Raw genomic sequence first — 15683 nt, forward strand, 5'->3', positions numbered from 1 at the left:
GGAAGGGGGATCCTGTCCAACATACACCTTAAAGCTTCCCCGGGAAGGGGGATCCTGTCCAACATACACCTTAAAGCTTCCCCGGGAAGGGGGATCCTGTCCAACATACAACTGTGCTGAAGTAACACCGGAGGTGTTTGTTCTCCTGATTTCCACTCAGATCTGTGTTTTTCATAGCTGTATCTTGGCTCCTGTTCCGTTTTAGTTATGGGGCAGTGGCCACAGAACACTGTGTATGTATTTTACAGTTTTATTTTAATCAAGACAGTCTTGATCTTCCATACGTTTAGATCAGATTCAGAAGTCCAAGGAAGTAAAAATATACAGTGTGTTTGTTTTTAGGCTCCCTCAAACTCTAGCATGCTTAAACCTTACTGGCATGCCCAGTCCCATTGACTTCAATGGGACTACTCATGTCCTCAGAGTTAGGACAAGGGTAAGAGTTTGCAGGATCAGCATCATGATTACTAACAGGTTAGAGGTGAAATGCTAGCGCCATTGAAGTTAATGGCAAACTCCCACTGATTTCAATCAGTCCAGGATTTCACCCAGAATGTCTTTCTTCTTACAGTCACAGATTTGAATACTGACCTGGGCCCCAGTCTTTCAAATGGATCCCTATAGGCATGCCTTCCCCTCCACATGGGGCCCTGACTTTTTTCAAAATGACCTCTGCACTGGTCCAAGGATCTGCTGGTGTGGATCCAGTTGCAGGACTGGAGCCCAGATCAGCAGTGACCAAAATTAACTGCTTGGCAGATTTGCCAGTTTATGTAACAGGTGCTGACATTCTCAGGTTAGTCTTGGTGTTTCTCTGATATTGGGCCTCCCCACGATCACAGTGGATGTTTAAATTAGTAACCCCGCTACCAGTCTTAGCAGTGGGATGTTGCAGAAAAGATTGTGCTGTTACTACCAATTAAATGTCTGTTCTCTGAATAATGTTCTGAGCCTCCACCGCTATAAAGATGGAGAAAACCTGCTTCCTCACTACAACTAAAACCTGAAGAGAAGTGCTTGAAAATAACTTGGAAGCTGATAATACTAATCCATGGGAATGCTGAATGCAGGCTGCCAGTGCACTTTTACATCATCAGCCTCAGATGGTTATCCACAGATGGTTGCATTTTATACCAAAGGAGACCTACTTACTCCAAATGCAGGCAACTTCTTCTGAAAATTGAGTCTGAGGTCCTAGATTCAGAAGAAACTGGGCAGGCATTATTTTGAAGTTGTAGTTCTTGAAGTCTGAAAATTTTATCTCCAACTTTATACTCTGAGAGCTGGGAGGGTTGAATTGGAAATGGTAACTCAATATAAATTTGAGCAATGCTCAGTTAATAGATGAGTTCTATTTCAATCAAGTTAAGGCTTTCTGTATTAAAGGAACACATTTCAGGAAGCAAGTATCACTCTTATAGAGATCTATGTTTATGATTGAAGTCATGAATTGAGAAGATCAGTGTGCTGCAACTTTGTAGGACTAAATTCTGCTCCTAATTATATAGATCTTAATATGAAAAGAATTTGTCTGATATACTTCATTTATCTGACTTTCATGACACAGCAGTCTTCCATAGTTATGCTAGTCTTTTATATTTTACTTTTGTTTGTTGCTTTTTACTCTTTTGGGTATAACCAATAAGTCCTATTTATACAGTTAAAATGATCTCATATCTGTATCTGCTGGGAGCTAACAAAATTATATATGGGTATAAGATTTAGATTTTAATCTCATTTACATCCTTGGCATACCAGTTGCAACAGATATAGATTTATTTATTTCTATTTTAGGATAAATGCATTTTGATAATATTTTCACTTGTCCTGTATTTCCTTCAAAATCAGATTTCAGTGAAACTTTAGAAGCAATTAAGTGATTTAGGAACCTAAATCCCATTTTCAAAAATGATTTACAAGCTTATGTCCCATTGACTTTTGATTACTTAGCCTTTTGAGTAGCTAAGTCACTTTTCAAGAGGGGATTTTTTGAATATTTTACCCCAGTGCCAAAAATTGCACCTGAAAGCTTTTTTAAAAATAAATTAACTGTTAGCTCTTAGTCTGGAGGGGCTGGACAAGATTCAGCGTTAAGCCTTTATTCTCATCATGGCTTTTTTTTTTTCTACAGCTGTTTGGAGCACTTGTCTGGATTTTGGTAGCTGCCACTAGAGTTCCAGTGCCTCTGCTACAGGGATGGGTGATGTTTGTGTCAGTGACTGCTTGTTTTTTGTCCATCCTCTTCCTGGGCGTGTTCCTTTTTAGTTATACACACAGAATTGCTGTGGACTGGAACCAGATGGTAAGTTTTTTTTCCTTGTGGGCATGATTTTATGAGGAAAAACAAATTGATCTTACTTTTCATAAGACTCTTAAGGTCTGATCCAAAGCCCATTGAAGTTAATGAAGAAATTCTAATTAATTTTGAAAAGTTTCAGAGTAGCAGCCGTGTTAGTCTGTATCCGCAAAAAGAAGAACAGGAGGACTTGTGGCACCTTAGAGACTAACAAATTTATTAGAGCATAAGCTTTCGTGGACTACAGCCCACTTCTTCGGATGCATATAGAATGGAACATATATTGAGGAGATATATATACACACATACAGAGAGCATAAACAGGTGGGAGTTGTCTTACCACCTCTGAGAGGCCAATTAATTAAGAGAAAACAAACTTTTGAAGTGATAATCAATTAATTTTGATGAGCTTTGGATCAGGTCCTTAAATGTTATGCTAGTGTTGGTGCTTGGCTTTCACATCATGAATGGCCAAAGCATGGCCTGCAGCACGAATATAGTTCAGAGTTCTTCAGAGACTCTTGTCTGCCCTTTTCTTTTAATTTGATAGCGCAGCCTGTAGAACTACAGGTCCCAGCATGCAGTGCTCAGTGTCCATTCAATCACATGACAAGATTCTGCCCATGTTATGATGAAGCTTTACATGCTGAAACCAGTAGTCCTCCCAAGCTGTACCTCCATATTAAAAAAAAAATAGACGGCAGTAATCTGATCAGTTTTATGCAAGTTACATGCCTATCTCAAACTATTGGAAAGTTACCAAGTGCATCCCTCAGTGATTTATAGTTTGTGCTCTCCTGTGTTATTGCCTAAAAAATGTTTTCTTGTGAGGTGCATGTTCGGAATGGGGAGTCTCTAACAGCCTAAAAGTAGTGAAATGCAATACTGTATCATTCTATTTTATAGTATTGTGAGGCTTTTTGAGTGAGCAATAACAGGCAGAGAAAATACACAAAGAATCAGACCTTCTAGCAATCTTTATGGTATAATGCGACCCGATATAACACAAATTCGGATATAACACAGTAAAGCAACGCTCGGGGGCAGGGGGCTGGGCTGCACGCTCTGGCGGATCAAAGCAAGTTCGATATAACGCGGTTTCACCTATCACGCGGTAAGATTTTTTGGCTCCCGAGGACAGCGTTATATCGGGGTAGAGGTGTATTAAAATGCAGTTATGCCTAATTGCTCAACACCTTCATTAAATAATCTTTCTTCTGTGTGGCTCTTTTTTATTACTGGCAATCATACTGCTTTTAGCCAGATTTGTATGTTTCAGTATAAACATCCATGGTTGTGCATCCCTTGATATCCAAGTAACTGTGTTGAGAGTCCCTAGATCTGTGCGAATCTTGAATCAAAGGTCATCAAACTTCATAAGTTTGGGGTTTGAAAGCTTAAACTTGTGTAATGAGTCCATTAGCAGTGATAGTCTGGATTCTGTCCAAACAGACTTTAGCACCATTGCACCAGTGTTTCACTATACATACAAACAAAGTACAACATCAACTCTTAACTTGATTTGTGGTTTAATTCCATTTAAGCTTGTTAAGGGATTGTGAGCTGGACGTTGGGGAAGCTGCAGGGAATTTCACAGAAGGTGGTTAGTGTTGTTCAGTGGCAGTCACATCACTTAGTATGCAGGAAAGCACATAAAGCATGTGCATTACTTTTAAGCAAGTGAATAGTGTCATTGGTTTCAGTGGAACCAATCACAGACTTAAAGTTCTGCACATAATTAAGTGCTTTGCTGGACTGGAGCCATAGTGCTTTTTTGCATGTTCAAAGTACTACACAAACATTCATCCTATAATTCTCCTTGTAAGTATTCATTATACATTATTGATTTTGCCCTATCAAATGCTTGTTGGCTATTTTTATATCTGGTAGGACAGGGAACTTTGACACCTCTCTGTGATAAAGTGAGTGCTGCTGCTGGAACCTCCCTTATGGGAGAAAAATAGTAATAGGCGCACATCATTTGTGAATGTGCCTATGATGTTTGCTTGTGATTTTGTTAAAAATTCCCCATGATTAACAGGGCAAAGAAATGGGATATGAACCTTTTATACCTAGTTCACTGGCTCAATATCCAGTCCAGATCACTAATCACCGAAAGATAATTACTATTTGGCCACAGTTCAGCATAGTACCTGCTGGACCTAAATTTATGCCTGTAGTATGATGGACCTAGATTTTTTTCAGCAAGATACCATGACTTCTACATTGCTGGAATATATTGCAAATGGCAAATTCTGTGGAGGACTTACAAAAAAAAAACCCGAGTTTTTTCAATCTGGTTATATAAACTCATTTTTTTTATTTTTAAATAAAAAGATAGTATACCATGTTGCTGTTTGTTCTAACACTTAAATTGGAAAGTGTTTAAAGAAAAAGATTTTTGTATTATTCCTTATGCTGCAGAAACTAAAATTTGGCCCGGAATTCAGAATGGCTAATTAAGGCTAGTAGTTTGAGAAGGCCAAAAATGGGAAAAGTCCAGGCACATTATTTTAATTATTATTGCTTGTCATGGAAAATTGTAAGAAGAGGCTATTCTCTTTTATTTTAAAATAAAAATAGTTTAAAACCCCCAAACTCCACTCTCCTGGATGCAAATGAGTAGCACTTTTAGGGTAAGATTCTGCCAACCTTGCGCTGAGCAGTACCTTATTTCCTGCTTAGCCCTATTCAATCTAGTGGGATTACTCATGGGAGTAAGACATTAACTCAGCATGAGTAAGGAAGTTGTGTTGCTCCCAGTGGTTCTCAAACTTTTGTACTGGTGACCCCTTTCACATAGCAAGCCTCTGAGTACGACCCCCCCCTTATAAATTAAAAACACTTTTTAATATATTGAGCACCATTATAAATGATGGAGGCATAGCTGGATTTGGGGGGGAGTCTGACAGCTCGCAACCTCCCATGTAATAACCTTGCGACCCCCAGTTTGAGATCCCCTGCTTTATACTGAACCAGATGATATGACAAAGACCATAGACTTTATTCTCTGCTGCCCTATATATTGTGTTGTCATTTACATCTGCGCAAACTAGGTGTAAGCTACCATTCCATTCTGATCTGGTAGTATTTTACACACACTTTGCACAAGATTTAAGTGATTGTGCAAGGTGTAAGGCAGTGGAAAATTGGGCACCATCCTTTTTTATTTAAAAATCCTAAGAGTAAACAGTTAGGTTTTGGATCACAGGCATCATGTCCCAGATAGAACCTTACTGTTGATACGTATCTTCACTGTAACTATTGCCAGGGAAGTTAGAGTGTTTGGCATCTGGATGGAGGAAATGACAGCTTCTCTTTTGAAAATATCTCTTCTGTGTTCAGCTAGGACTAAGCTACTCACTGAACAGTATCAGGGGTAGCCATGTTAGTCTGTATCCACAAAAACAACAAGGAGTTTGGTGGCACCTTAAAGACTAACAGATTTATTTGGGCATTATGGAATAGGGATTATAAATTCTAATTCTGTAGTATGAGACCATATATTCATGTAATGTTTAAGAAAAGTTTTGTAAATAAGTTCCAATAGGTCATGGATTAGGGACCCAATCTTATGGGGTTCCAGGGGCTTCTGTATAGATTATTTAGGTTAATCTTTCTATCTACCCAATGGGACTCAGTGCTCAGTCTAGAAGATACTTAGTTTTGCAGATACTTAGAGATGCTTAGTTTTGCAGTTCTCCAACTGTGGATTTGTGTCTCCAAAGATAACATGCTTGTTAACAGGAAAAATGTTTTTAAATAAATAATATATAGAGTTGAGAAATAACAGACCTCAACCCTATTGTCCCTCTGCAAATTTGTGTACACAGAATCAATCCCTTACCTCTCTCTAAAAGTGAAAAGTTTAAAAAAATAGAAGATTATTGGGGGTGGAATAGAGCTGGACAAGGAGAAGACGTCTGGAGATAAATGTGAGACGGGAAGGACAGGCAGTAGAAACAAAAGTGAAGCTGAGCAGCATATTCCAGAAGTCTTGAGGTCTTTCTGAGTGTAGCCTTCATTGATTTGAGATCTACCATGCCATTCTCTCACTAGAAGGGAAAAACCTATAATGGCAGCAGGCCGTAAAAGAGATCCAGTTTGGGAATATTTTAATGAAGTTCCTCTACCTGTGGGTGAGACAGACATGCCTGCAAAATGTAAACAGTGCAACAAAGAAATGCAAGACCTGGTTGCCCAAATGAAACAACATCATGAGAAGTGTTCCTTCTCAGGAGGAAGCTGCGTTGAAGATGATGAAAGGGACGTGTCTGAACATGCAGGATCTTCAGGTTGGTAAACTTTTTTTATTTCAGACTTCTTTCTTAAGGACTGCCTGTCTTCCTTCTGAACTATTCTTGAATTCTCATGTTTGAGCAAAAAATATAGTTGTTACTCTATGGTACTATCATTTTAGATGCAGTTGTGATAAAAAATAAATAGCTGAAATAGGCAGATCTTCCTTTTACAGTCTCACCTTTAAAGTAGTACTGTGTGTCAATGAATGCAATGAGTAATACTAAATGAGCAGTATGGTAATAATAATTAAATAACTGCATTGACTTATTTTGTTTAGGAGAATCCGTCCTCAACATACAGGATTCTGAAGACTATCCACCTTCAAGATCACCATCATTTTCTATAGTTTCAGAGTTATCTGCCAATGATGGTGTTTCAGTCCCATCATGTATGTCACATAGCCACAGTATATCACCTGTAGCAAAAAAAAAAAAAATCTCCATCATCCAAAAACAACCAGAGATAAGTTTGTGATAAGAACCAGCAGATTACAAAAAGAGGTAATTGATGAAAAAATTGCCCGGTTCGTATATGCAACAAACTCTCCTTTCCGTATGATTGAGAACCCATGCTTCATTAACATGGTTCAGTCATTAACACCAGGATACAGTCCACCCAACAGAGCAGATGTTGCAGGCAAATTGCTGGATAAAGTGTATGAAAGAGAAATTGAGCACTGTGCAAAAGATCTGGAGGGTAAAATTGTCCTGTTGTATGTGCTTGTGTGACAACAGAAGAAAGAAATGTCTTCCTTACAGAAACAATTGATACATCAGGAAATGCACACTCAGCAGAATACTTACAAGAAGTAGTAGTAAAAGCTAGAACAAACTGTGAAAAAAAATTCAAATATCTAGTACGCAGTTAGGTCACAGACAATGCTGCAAATGTATCCAAGATGAGAAGAAATTATTTAGAAGAGAGTCCCAAGCTAATAACATTTGATGCACCTCCTAGCCAAAGACCTCAGTGTTCCAGAAATAAAGGCTAATCTTGTTGAAATTGCAAAATACTTCTGTAACAACCACTTTGCAGCAGCTGCTCTGAAAAAAGTGGGAGGAACCAAGCTAACTCCCACAAGGCATGAGATGGAACTGTTTTGAGCACTATATCAAGAACTGGCCTAATCTGATGATAGTTTGTGAACAAAATAGTGAAAAAATAGATGGCACTGTCACAGCCAAAGTTCTCAAGATTGGATTTAAGAGAAATGTTGAACACATGCTGAGTACCCTGAAGCCTATTTCTGTAGCCTTGAACAATATGCAGGGAAATAGCTGTTTTATTGCTGATGCTGTTGAAATTTGGAAGGAACTGAGTGAGGTCTTAAAAAGAGAAATATGCAATGACAGAGTTAAATTACAAGCATTAAAAAAATGAGCGGGATAAGCACTATCTCCAGCTCATTTTCTTGCAAATATTCTCAATACTCGGTACAAGGGTCAAACCTTAACTGCTGAAGAAGAGGAGTTGGCTATGACATGGACATCCAGCAATCATCCCTCCAGAATGCCAACTATAATAAACTTCAGCGCTAAGAGTGAACCATTCAAGAAATATATGTTTGCTGGTGATGTTTTAAAGAAACTCACACCAGTGAACTGGTGGAAGTCACTTAAGCACTTGGATTCAGAGACTGTTGAAGTGATAATCTCACTTTTAACAGCAGTAGCTTCTTCTGCTGGTGTAGAAAGAATATTTTCTTCCTTTGGACTAATTCATTCCAAATCATTTGGGATCTGAAAAAGCAGGAAAGCTTGTTTTTCTTTTCCAGATTATGAACAAACAGGAAAACGAAGGTTAAGATGACTGAGTTAGCTGCAGAAGCCAATATTTTAAGTTTTCATGTTGACCTGGCTGACATAGTCAATTTAATTTTTGTTTTTCTAATATTTCATTTTGTTAAAAATAATTTTAACACAAAGAAACTTGATTTAAAAAAACCTGGAATATTTAAGTAAATTCAAATTTCATATAGATGTTTTGTTAAAATATTATGTTTGCTGTTGAAGAAAAAAATCCAAAATACACAATGTTGTTGTTTTTAGTTAAATAAAACAATTTAATTGTTTGTCTGGTGGTGTTCTCCTCCTAATACAGCATGGCAGGAAAATCCTCCATATATTAATGCTTAACCTGTTGAATTGGAGATAGTTCACCTCCCAGTGACTTCATAAATATCTGCTTCAATTACCTTTGGTAAATGAAATAACCAAACAATCATTCATTTTCTGATATAGCTGTAAAACTAATATGAAAAGTTTTCAAAATAAATCACTTTAAAAATGTATAGTGTGTACCTTCTAAAAATGAAACAACATCTGTCTCTGAGTTGTGAAGAATATGTATTAAGGTTATAACAACCAACAAGAATGCACTTTTATGTAGAAATCTATGATTAAATTGAGTCTTCCTGACTAATGATTTTAAATCATGATTTAAATCAAATCCACCCTGATTCTGTACACTGTGTGTTTTACAGACTAGAAACAGAAATATTTTAGAGAGGTTTTAAAAGCTTTATTGTATCCCTCAGCCTGGAAAGTCAGAATCTTAGTGCCTGGAGCTGAATTGTACAGGACTCGGGAGAGAGAAATTAAAACTAACACTTAAAACACCTCTTTAAATGAATGTAAATAGCAAATGTTTGTATACACAAATGTGCACAATATAGTGTGTGTGAGAGATGAATAATAGGATGGGCTTTGTGTTTTACTATAAATATGGTATGCACCATACTACTTTGAAATAGTGGTTCTAGTTGCTTTTTTAGTAACAAAGTTGCTGGGTTATTATAGCCATTATTGCAAATGTGCCTTAAAACATGGCAACATAATTGCTGACCTAGATCACTTAAGAGGTCAAGCTATATTTATTTTAAAGGTGTGGGTTTTGTTGTGTTGTTATGTTACTCTGCAATACTATAAAAACAAAACGGAGTTGTATCACTTTGAATACTTTTTAGGATACAAAAATTAAAGTTTCTTACTCTGGTGTGATTCATTGTAATATGACTACACTCTGATTCCATTCATTTTAGATGAATGATCTGAACGTCTTCTATGTGGCACCTCTAAGCTTGCTTTTGTTTGCACTGAAAACTCGGAGATTGGTTAGGAAGAATGCACATATCCAATCAGTTACAATATAGACTAAATCTGTCACTTTCTTTTCAGGATTTTCTTTTCCATGCAGCTACTTTCGTCTTTTATTTTGGAGCCTTTTTATTGCAAGCAGCAACAACATCTCTGCATAATTATCGACTTCCATCAAATGTCACTACGTTGCTAAGTGATCAAGACTATAACATAAGCATAGCAGCCTCAGTAAGTATTTCATAGATATACATCAAGAGATGGAAGTCTGTTTTAACCCTTTTTAGCTACCCAAATAATCTAATGGCTAACTAGAATGTAAACTTTTCACGGAAGAGACTGTCTGTTTTTGTGTGTTACACAGCACAGAATAGTCACAAATTGATAATTTAATTTTGTTATTTCTCCCCTACCCCAATAAGTTGTTACTGTGTGGTAGGTATTTGCTTCACTACAGAATAATGTTCTTTATAAGGGAACATTTTGAGTGAGTCATACTAGTCAGTGGAAGTAAAGGCTCAATTATTAATTGTTTTCCTTTGCATCTGAATGATGCTGCCTCTTCCATAGATGTATGCCAATGGGTTTAGCACAAGGGATTGGAAATACTGTTCTCAGTTTTTACACCTTCTAACAGTGTCTTGTTTAGATCATGGGATCATAGACATTTATTTAAGCTTATTAAAAACCTCTATAGGTGTCCATCACAAAAATTAAAATACACAATACAGAAATGATAAAAGACTGCTCAACCCACTTAGACATAAATATCTACCAGCTGATATGAAGATAAAACAAATAAATTGCTCCAGTGCTCAGCCCATCCTCTCTGAAAGGCAAAAAAATTTATGGATGAGCTTTGCAGCTTGACAAATGCAGGCTGCAGTGGGTCTAGATGTGAAGAATTAGGACTGGTCCACACTAACCCCCCACTTTGGACTAAGGTATGCAAATTCAGCTACGTTAATAACATAGCTGAATTCGAAGTACCTTAGTCCGAACTTACCACGGGTCCAGACGCGGCAGGAAGGCTCCCCTGTCGATGCCACATACTCCTCTCGCCGAGCTGGAGTACTGGCGTCGACGGCGAGCACTTCCGGGATCGATCCGGGATCAATTTATCGCGTCTAGACCAGACGCGATAAATCGATCCCAGAACATCGATTGCCTGCCGCCGGACCCGGAGGTAAATGTAGACAAGGCCTTAGTTTCAAAGTCCAGGAAGCTCACTGAGAGTACTCTACAAGCAGCATCCTCCCAGTTATAACAAGGCAGCTCCAGCTGATCCTAGCTGTGGCAGTATGGCATGGGAATAGAGATTAACCATTTCCCAAATCAGTCAGGTCTGTATAATAGGTCAGCATCCTGAATTCTACCCAGAAACTTATGAGAAGCCATTATAGCTCCTAGATGTCTGATGTAAAGTTCCACTTAGTATGCAGAATTCCTGCCTTTCTCATAGTTCTGCTGAGCTGTAGTGGGTTGGGGGGCTCTTGTGAAGCTCCCCATTGGACTGTTCCAGGCTGTAGGTGGGGAAGAAGCTCCAGTCTCCAGGCCCCTCACAGTGCTGATGGGATATGGGGAAGAAGAGCCAAACAGAAGAGCTCTGACCCCTAGCTTCTTCACAGCTGTTCCCCAAGTGTCTTAATTAAACTTAGTTTGTATGAAAATAATTATCATCTTGTCACACATTCATTTTTGCTGCCATTAACCAAGAAAGTGTTAAATAAAGACTGCATAGAGAAAACAGAAAAATTAAAGCCCTGCTAAATATCTGCTGTCAAGACAATGACCTTCCAGCTGTTTATATTATCGATTAAAGCATGTGTGTAGGTTCTTTTTAAAAAAGTAATAATCTCAGCAGTTATTAGCATTTGTTTTCCAAACATTCATTATCTCTCTCAAAGCATGTGTAGTATGGGTAGGATGTAATAATCTAAGTGACTCCAAGTACAGAGAGGGAGAGGCAGGTCTCCATCATTCTGACCAGGAAACATCAGAAAGTATTTCAATTTAATAAACAAATCCCTTTCTAGTTTCCATCCTCCCTAGTTCTTCACAAATGAATTCATAGAGCCATCTAGTATAAATTCTAGGGTGAACACAAACATAGATTTCACCTTATGATCCCTGCAGCGAAACAACTTGTGATTAAGCTAGAACACATCTTACAGAAAGACATCCGGTCCTTATTTAAAGACTGTAAGTTCTAGAAACTTTACAACATCCCTTGGTAACTTATTCCAGTAGCTGATTATCTTCAATGATTCTCCCCACCCTCCAAAAAAAAAATTGTGCCCATTTCCTTATTTCTACAAGTAAATAATAAATGTTGATACCATATTGTTTTAGTGGTAGCTTTCTCCTCAGTTTATGTTTGCCGGAGGCAGATGCATTAATTTGGAGATGAATGAAATTAAATATGAATACAAACAAAAGCTAAATGACTGTGTTCATCCTTGATAATGAGAAGAAACTTAATTACAGGGTATAAAAATAAGTATTTAAGAGGGTTGCACCAGGACCTAGGTAAAAGACCTACTTTAGTTACAAAGTAGCAAAGTGATGTCCGGATTTGATGCTTTTGACACAATGTTATCAAAGCCATAGCACGTAAGCTCTCGACCAGAGGGTCATGATAGAGCAGGGGTCAGCAACCTACGGCACGCGTGCCAAACACGGCACGCAAGTCGATTTTGACTGGCACACTGCTGTCTGCCACGGTCCCGGCCCCCAACCCCACTCAGCCCCCACCGCTCTCCCCTGCGGGGGCAGGAGGCAGAAACGTGGTCCTGCGGCAGCCAAGCTTCCCCCCTCCTCCGCTTCTTCCCCCAGCGTGGTGCTTTCCTGCCACTCCTCCTCTCCTTCCATGCACCGATCAGCTGATGGCCCTTGTGAGGGGGAGGGGGAGAAGTGGCAGCATGCTCACTGCTCCATAGAGGAGGCAGAGAAGAGGTAAGGATGGGGCCTTGGGGAAGGGGGTGGAACAGAGCATATCCCTTCCAGCCCCCTGCCATGAGCACTCCCACAAGCCGAGAACCCCAGCCCTCTGCCCTGACCCCTGAACCCTCCCCCCCCCACAGCCTTCTGCCCTGCACCCCCAACCCACCCCCAGCCCTCTGTCCTGACCCCTGAACCACCACCCCCAGGTCTGGAGTCCCGGCTGTCGGCCCCTTGCCAGCCGGCATCCCGGATGCAGGCCCCGCTCAGCCCGCTGCTGGCCTAGGTGAACAGAACCCCAGGCTGGCAGCAGGCTGGGCTAGCAGGCTGGTGGCATAAGATCAACATTTTAATTTAATTTTAAATGAAGCTGCTTAAACATTTTGAAAACCTTGTTTACTTTACATACAACAATAGTTTAATTATATAATATAGACTTATAGAGAGAGACCTTCTAAAAAATGTTAAAATATATTACTGGCATGCAAAACCTTAAATTAAAGTGAATAAATGAAGACTCGGCACACCACTTCTGAAAGGTTGCCTACCCTTGTGATAGAGTCACAGGGAGTCACAACCAATCTTCATTATGGCTTTTGGGCTAACTGTGGGAAATTCTGAATCTTCCTTGTAAAATGTGGTTATGGGAAAAGTTGAGGAGCACTGGAGTAATAGAAATCTCATGTGTGATTCATCTCATTTTCTTCTGCAGATTTTTGCCTTTGCAACAACTATCTGTTATGGTTGTAGCACAGCCCTTGCTTTAAGAAGATGGAAACTATAGCACTTGAAGAGGTTAATGGTTCAGCATTCTAGTTTAGTTTATGTAATTGTGTATAAGATCAAATTAAATGCCACTTGTCTTTCAAACTGTAACAGAATTCCAAAAGGATTTTATGTATAAACTCTATTTTAAAAATATTAAAAATGCAGATAAGCTCATATCAGAATTACTTTAATTGAAATAATCTGTGATTTTTTTAACTTTTATTATATGCTAATTAGAAGCATTATTCTACTGTCTATATAGTATTATAGAGTTTAGTGAGAAATAGATGCATCATTAGCAGACAACTGAATTTTGGTGCTAAACAATTAGGAGGGAGGAAGTGGAAGGTAAACAAATGTGTTATATGCACAGGCAGCTAAAAGCTACAAGTTGCAATGCGTATGGTTAATTATTATTAAAAGCCCCACTCCTGCAATAAGCTCCAAATAGGCAGAATCCTTGGGTCTCTGGACAGATTCAAGCATCTGCCACACAGTGCTCCTTGCAGGATGAGGGCCTACCTTGACTTTTGTGAGATTGCCTTAATATTTTTTAAAGCAAAACTTAAAGAAAAACTGTTTTAGTTTCCTTCCAGTACAATCTTGTGAAATACTTTACAGCCATTTCTGGCAGTGATGATTTGATCTTTTCTATAATTGTGTTGTATTCTTAGTAAATACAAATTGTTTAGTACTATTGGTCTGTAGTTTCCTATATTCACAGATTTAGTTCTGTCAAGTCTATTTATATTGCAAAATGTAAACAGTGCATTTGTGTTGTGTATATCTGTGGTATGTTTTGGTTTAAAACAAAGTATTTGCACTGTTTCACCTTGTTGTGGGTACAGTTTTTACTTCATGTGCTGCATTTATGTTGTTTACTGTATGAGTCGATATCGTTTGAATGGAGTATTACAGAATGTTGAATTCTCTCTGATCTGAATTTTTGCAATGGTTTATTTGTTGCATCCTAAAGCCCCAATCTTGTAAAGGAATCTTTACATGGGCAGATCCTTATGCCACTGAAGAGTCTTGCTGAAGAGGGACACCATTGGAGCATAAGGATCCACCCAGGAAGATGCTTTTGCAGGAATGTTGAAGTCTGATCAAGTTTGCTTTGAATATCCCAGTTATGTAATGAAATACATGAGGTATAAATGCACCAAACTCAACTTAATAAACGTGTTATACTGTATCACTTCCCTCCCCGATTATCACTATTTAGCAGATATTTTTAAAAAAATGTAATAACTTTAGTTCTTGCAAAAATGCCAAATTGTTAACCTCAGAGACTGAAGACCCCTTGTCATCAATAGAAAAGCAACAGTGTAAGCTTCCTTACAATATCCTCTGTGCATTTGTTCTGTAGAGACCACTTGCAAGTGGACAGGGCAGTACGCTTTCTTGCCTACTCAAAACTGGTCTATACCTAGAACTTAGATTCATCCAGCTACATCACTCAGGGCTGTAAATTCATTCCCTCTGGAGTATAGTCAGGTCGACCTAACCCCCACTGTAGATGCAGCTAAGTCAAAAGAAGAATTCTTCTGGCAAACTAGCTGCCACCTCTTGGAGAGGTGGATTACCTACGTTGATGGAAAACCCTCTTCCATCGATGTAGGAAGTGTCTGTATCATAGGCAGACTGTGGGCCAAATCCAGATTACCAGAGGCTTTTGAACAGATAGCAAAATATTTGTATTTACTTATCATTATTGTTGTTGTTTTTTATTATTTTCTCTGGAATCTGGACCTTGACTATACCTTGACCAAGAAATTTGGACCTTGATAAAAAACAATTGACTATCTCTGGTCTACACTATAGCTTCAGCACTGTAGCAGTGCCGTTGTAATGCAGACATGGCCTCAGTCTCAGCATGCCAGTGAAGATACATGAGGATCTCTGCTGGGAGCCTAACTCATTTGACATGTGCAACTGAATCACTATCAATAGTGACAACTTTCCGTCAGTACTGGCCTGGGCCAATTTTATATCAATGACCTGGAAATGAATGGCACCTTCTCAATGCCCTGAGCCATTTAACTCTCCAGAACTATTGTAATAAGTTGATTTGGTACATTTTATTTTCTGAAAATGTCTATCTTCCTCCCTCTTTGAACTGGCTGAATCTTCAACTCTTTACTCTCATCTAACGTGAATGGTGATTTTAAATTTTGTCTCATGCAGTATGGCACAAAACAAAACACTGGATTTCATATTGAATAAAATTACTTTACACTGGAGTGTACAGACGAAAGGGATTTCTCCCTAAGATATAACAG

The 15683-nt window shown here is 38.7% G+C and overlaps 1 protein-coding gene across 1 annotated transcript; it reads left to right on the forward strand.

Moving 5' to 3' along the window:
* Positions 1–2131: 2131 nt before the first annotated feature.
* Positions 2132–14596, forward strand: MAL2 (mal, T cell differentiation protein 2; the record flags this gene model as incomplete). Its single annotated transcript, XM_034763515.1, is given in 3 exon segments — positions 2132–2302; positions 9775–9924; positions 13346–14596. Coding segments are annotated over 3 exon segments (393 nt in total), but the record flags the coding sequence as incomplete, so codon positions are not given.
* Positions 14597–15683: the final 1087 nt, after the last annotated feature.

The sequence above is a fragment of the Trachemys scripta genome, chromosome 2, assembly GCF_013100865.1.
Source record: "Trachemys scripta elegans isolate TJP31775 chromosome 2, CAS_Tse_1.0, whole genome shotgun sequence".
In the NCBI taxonomy this organism is placed as follows: Eukaryota; Metazoa; Chordata; order Testudines; family Emydidae; genus Trachemys; species Trachemys scripta.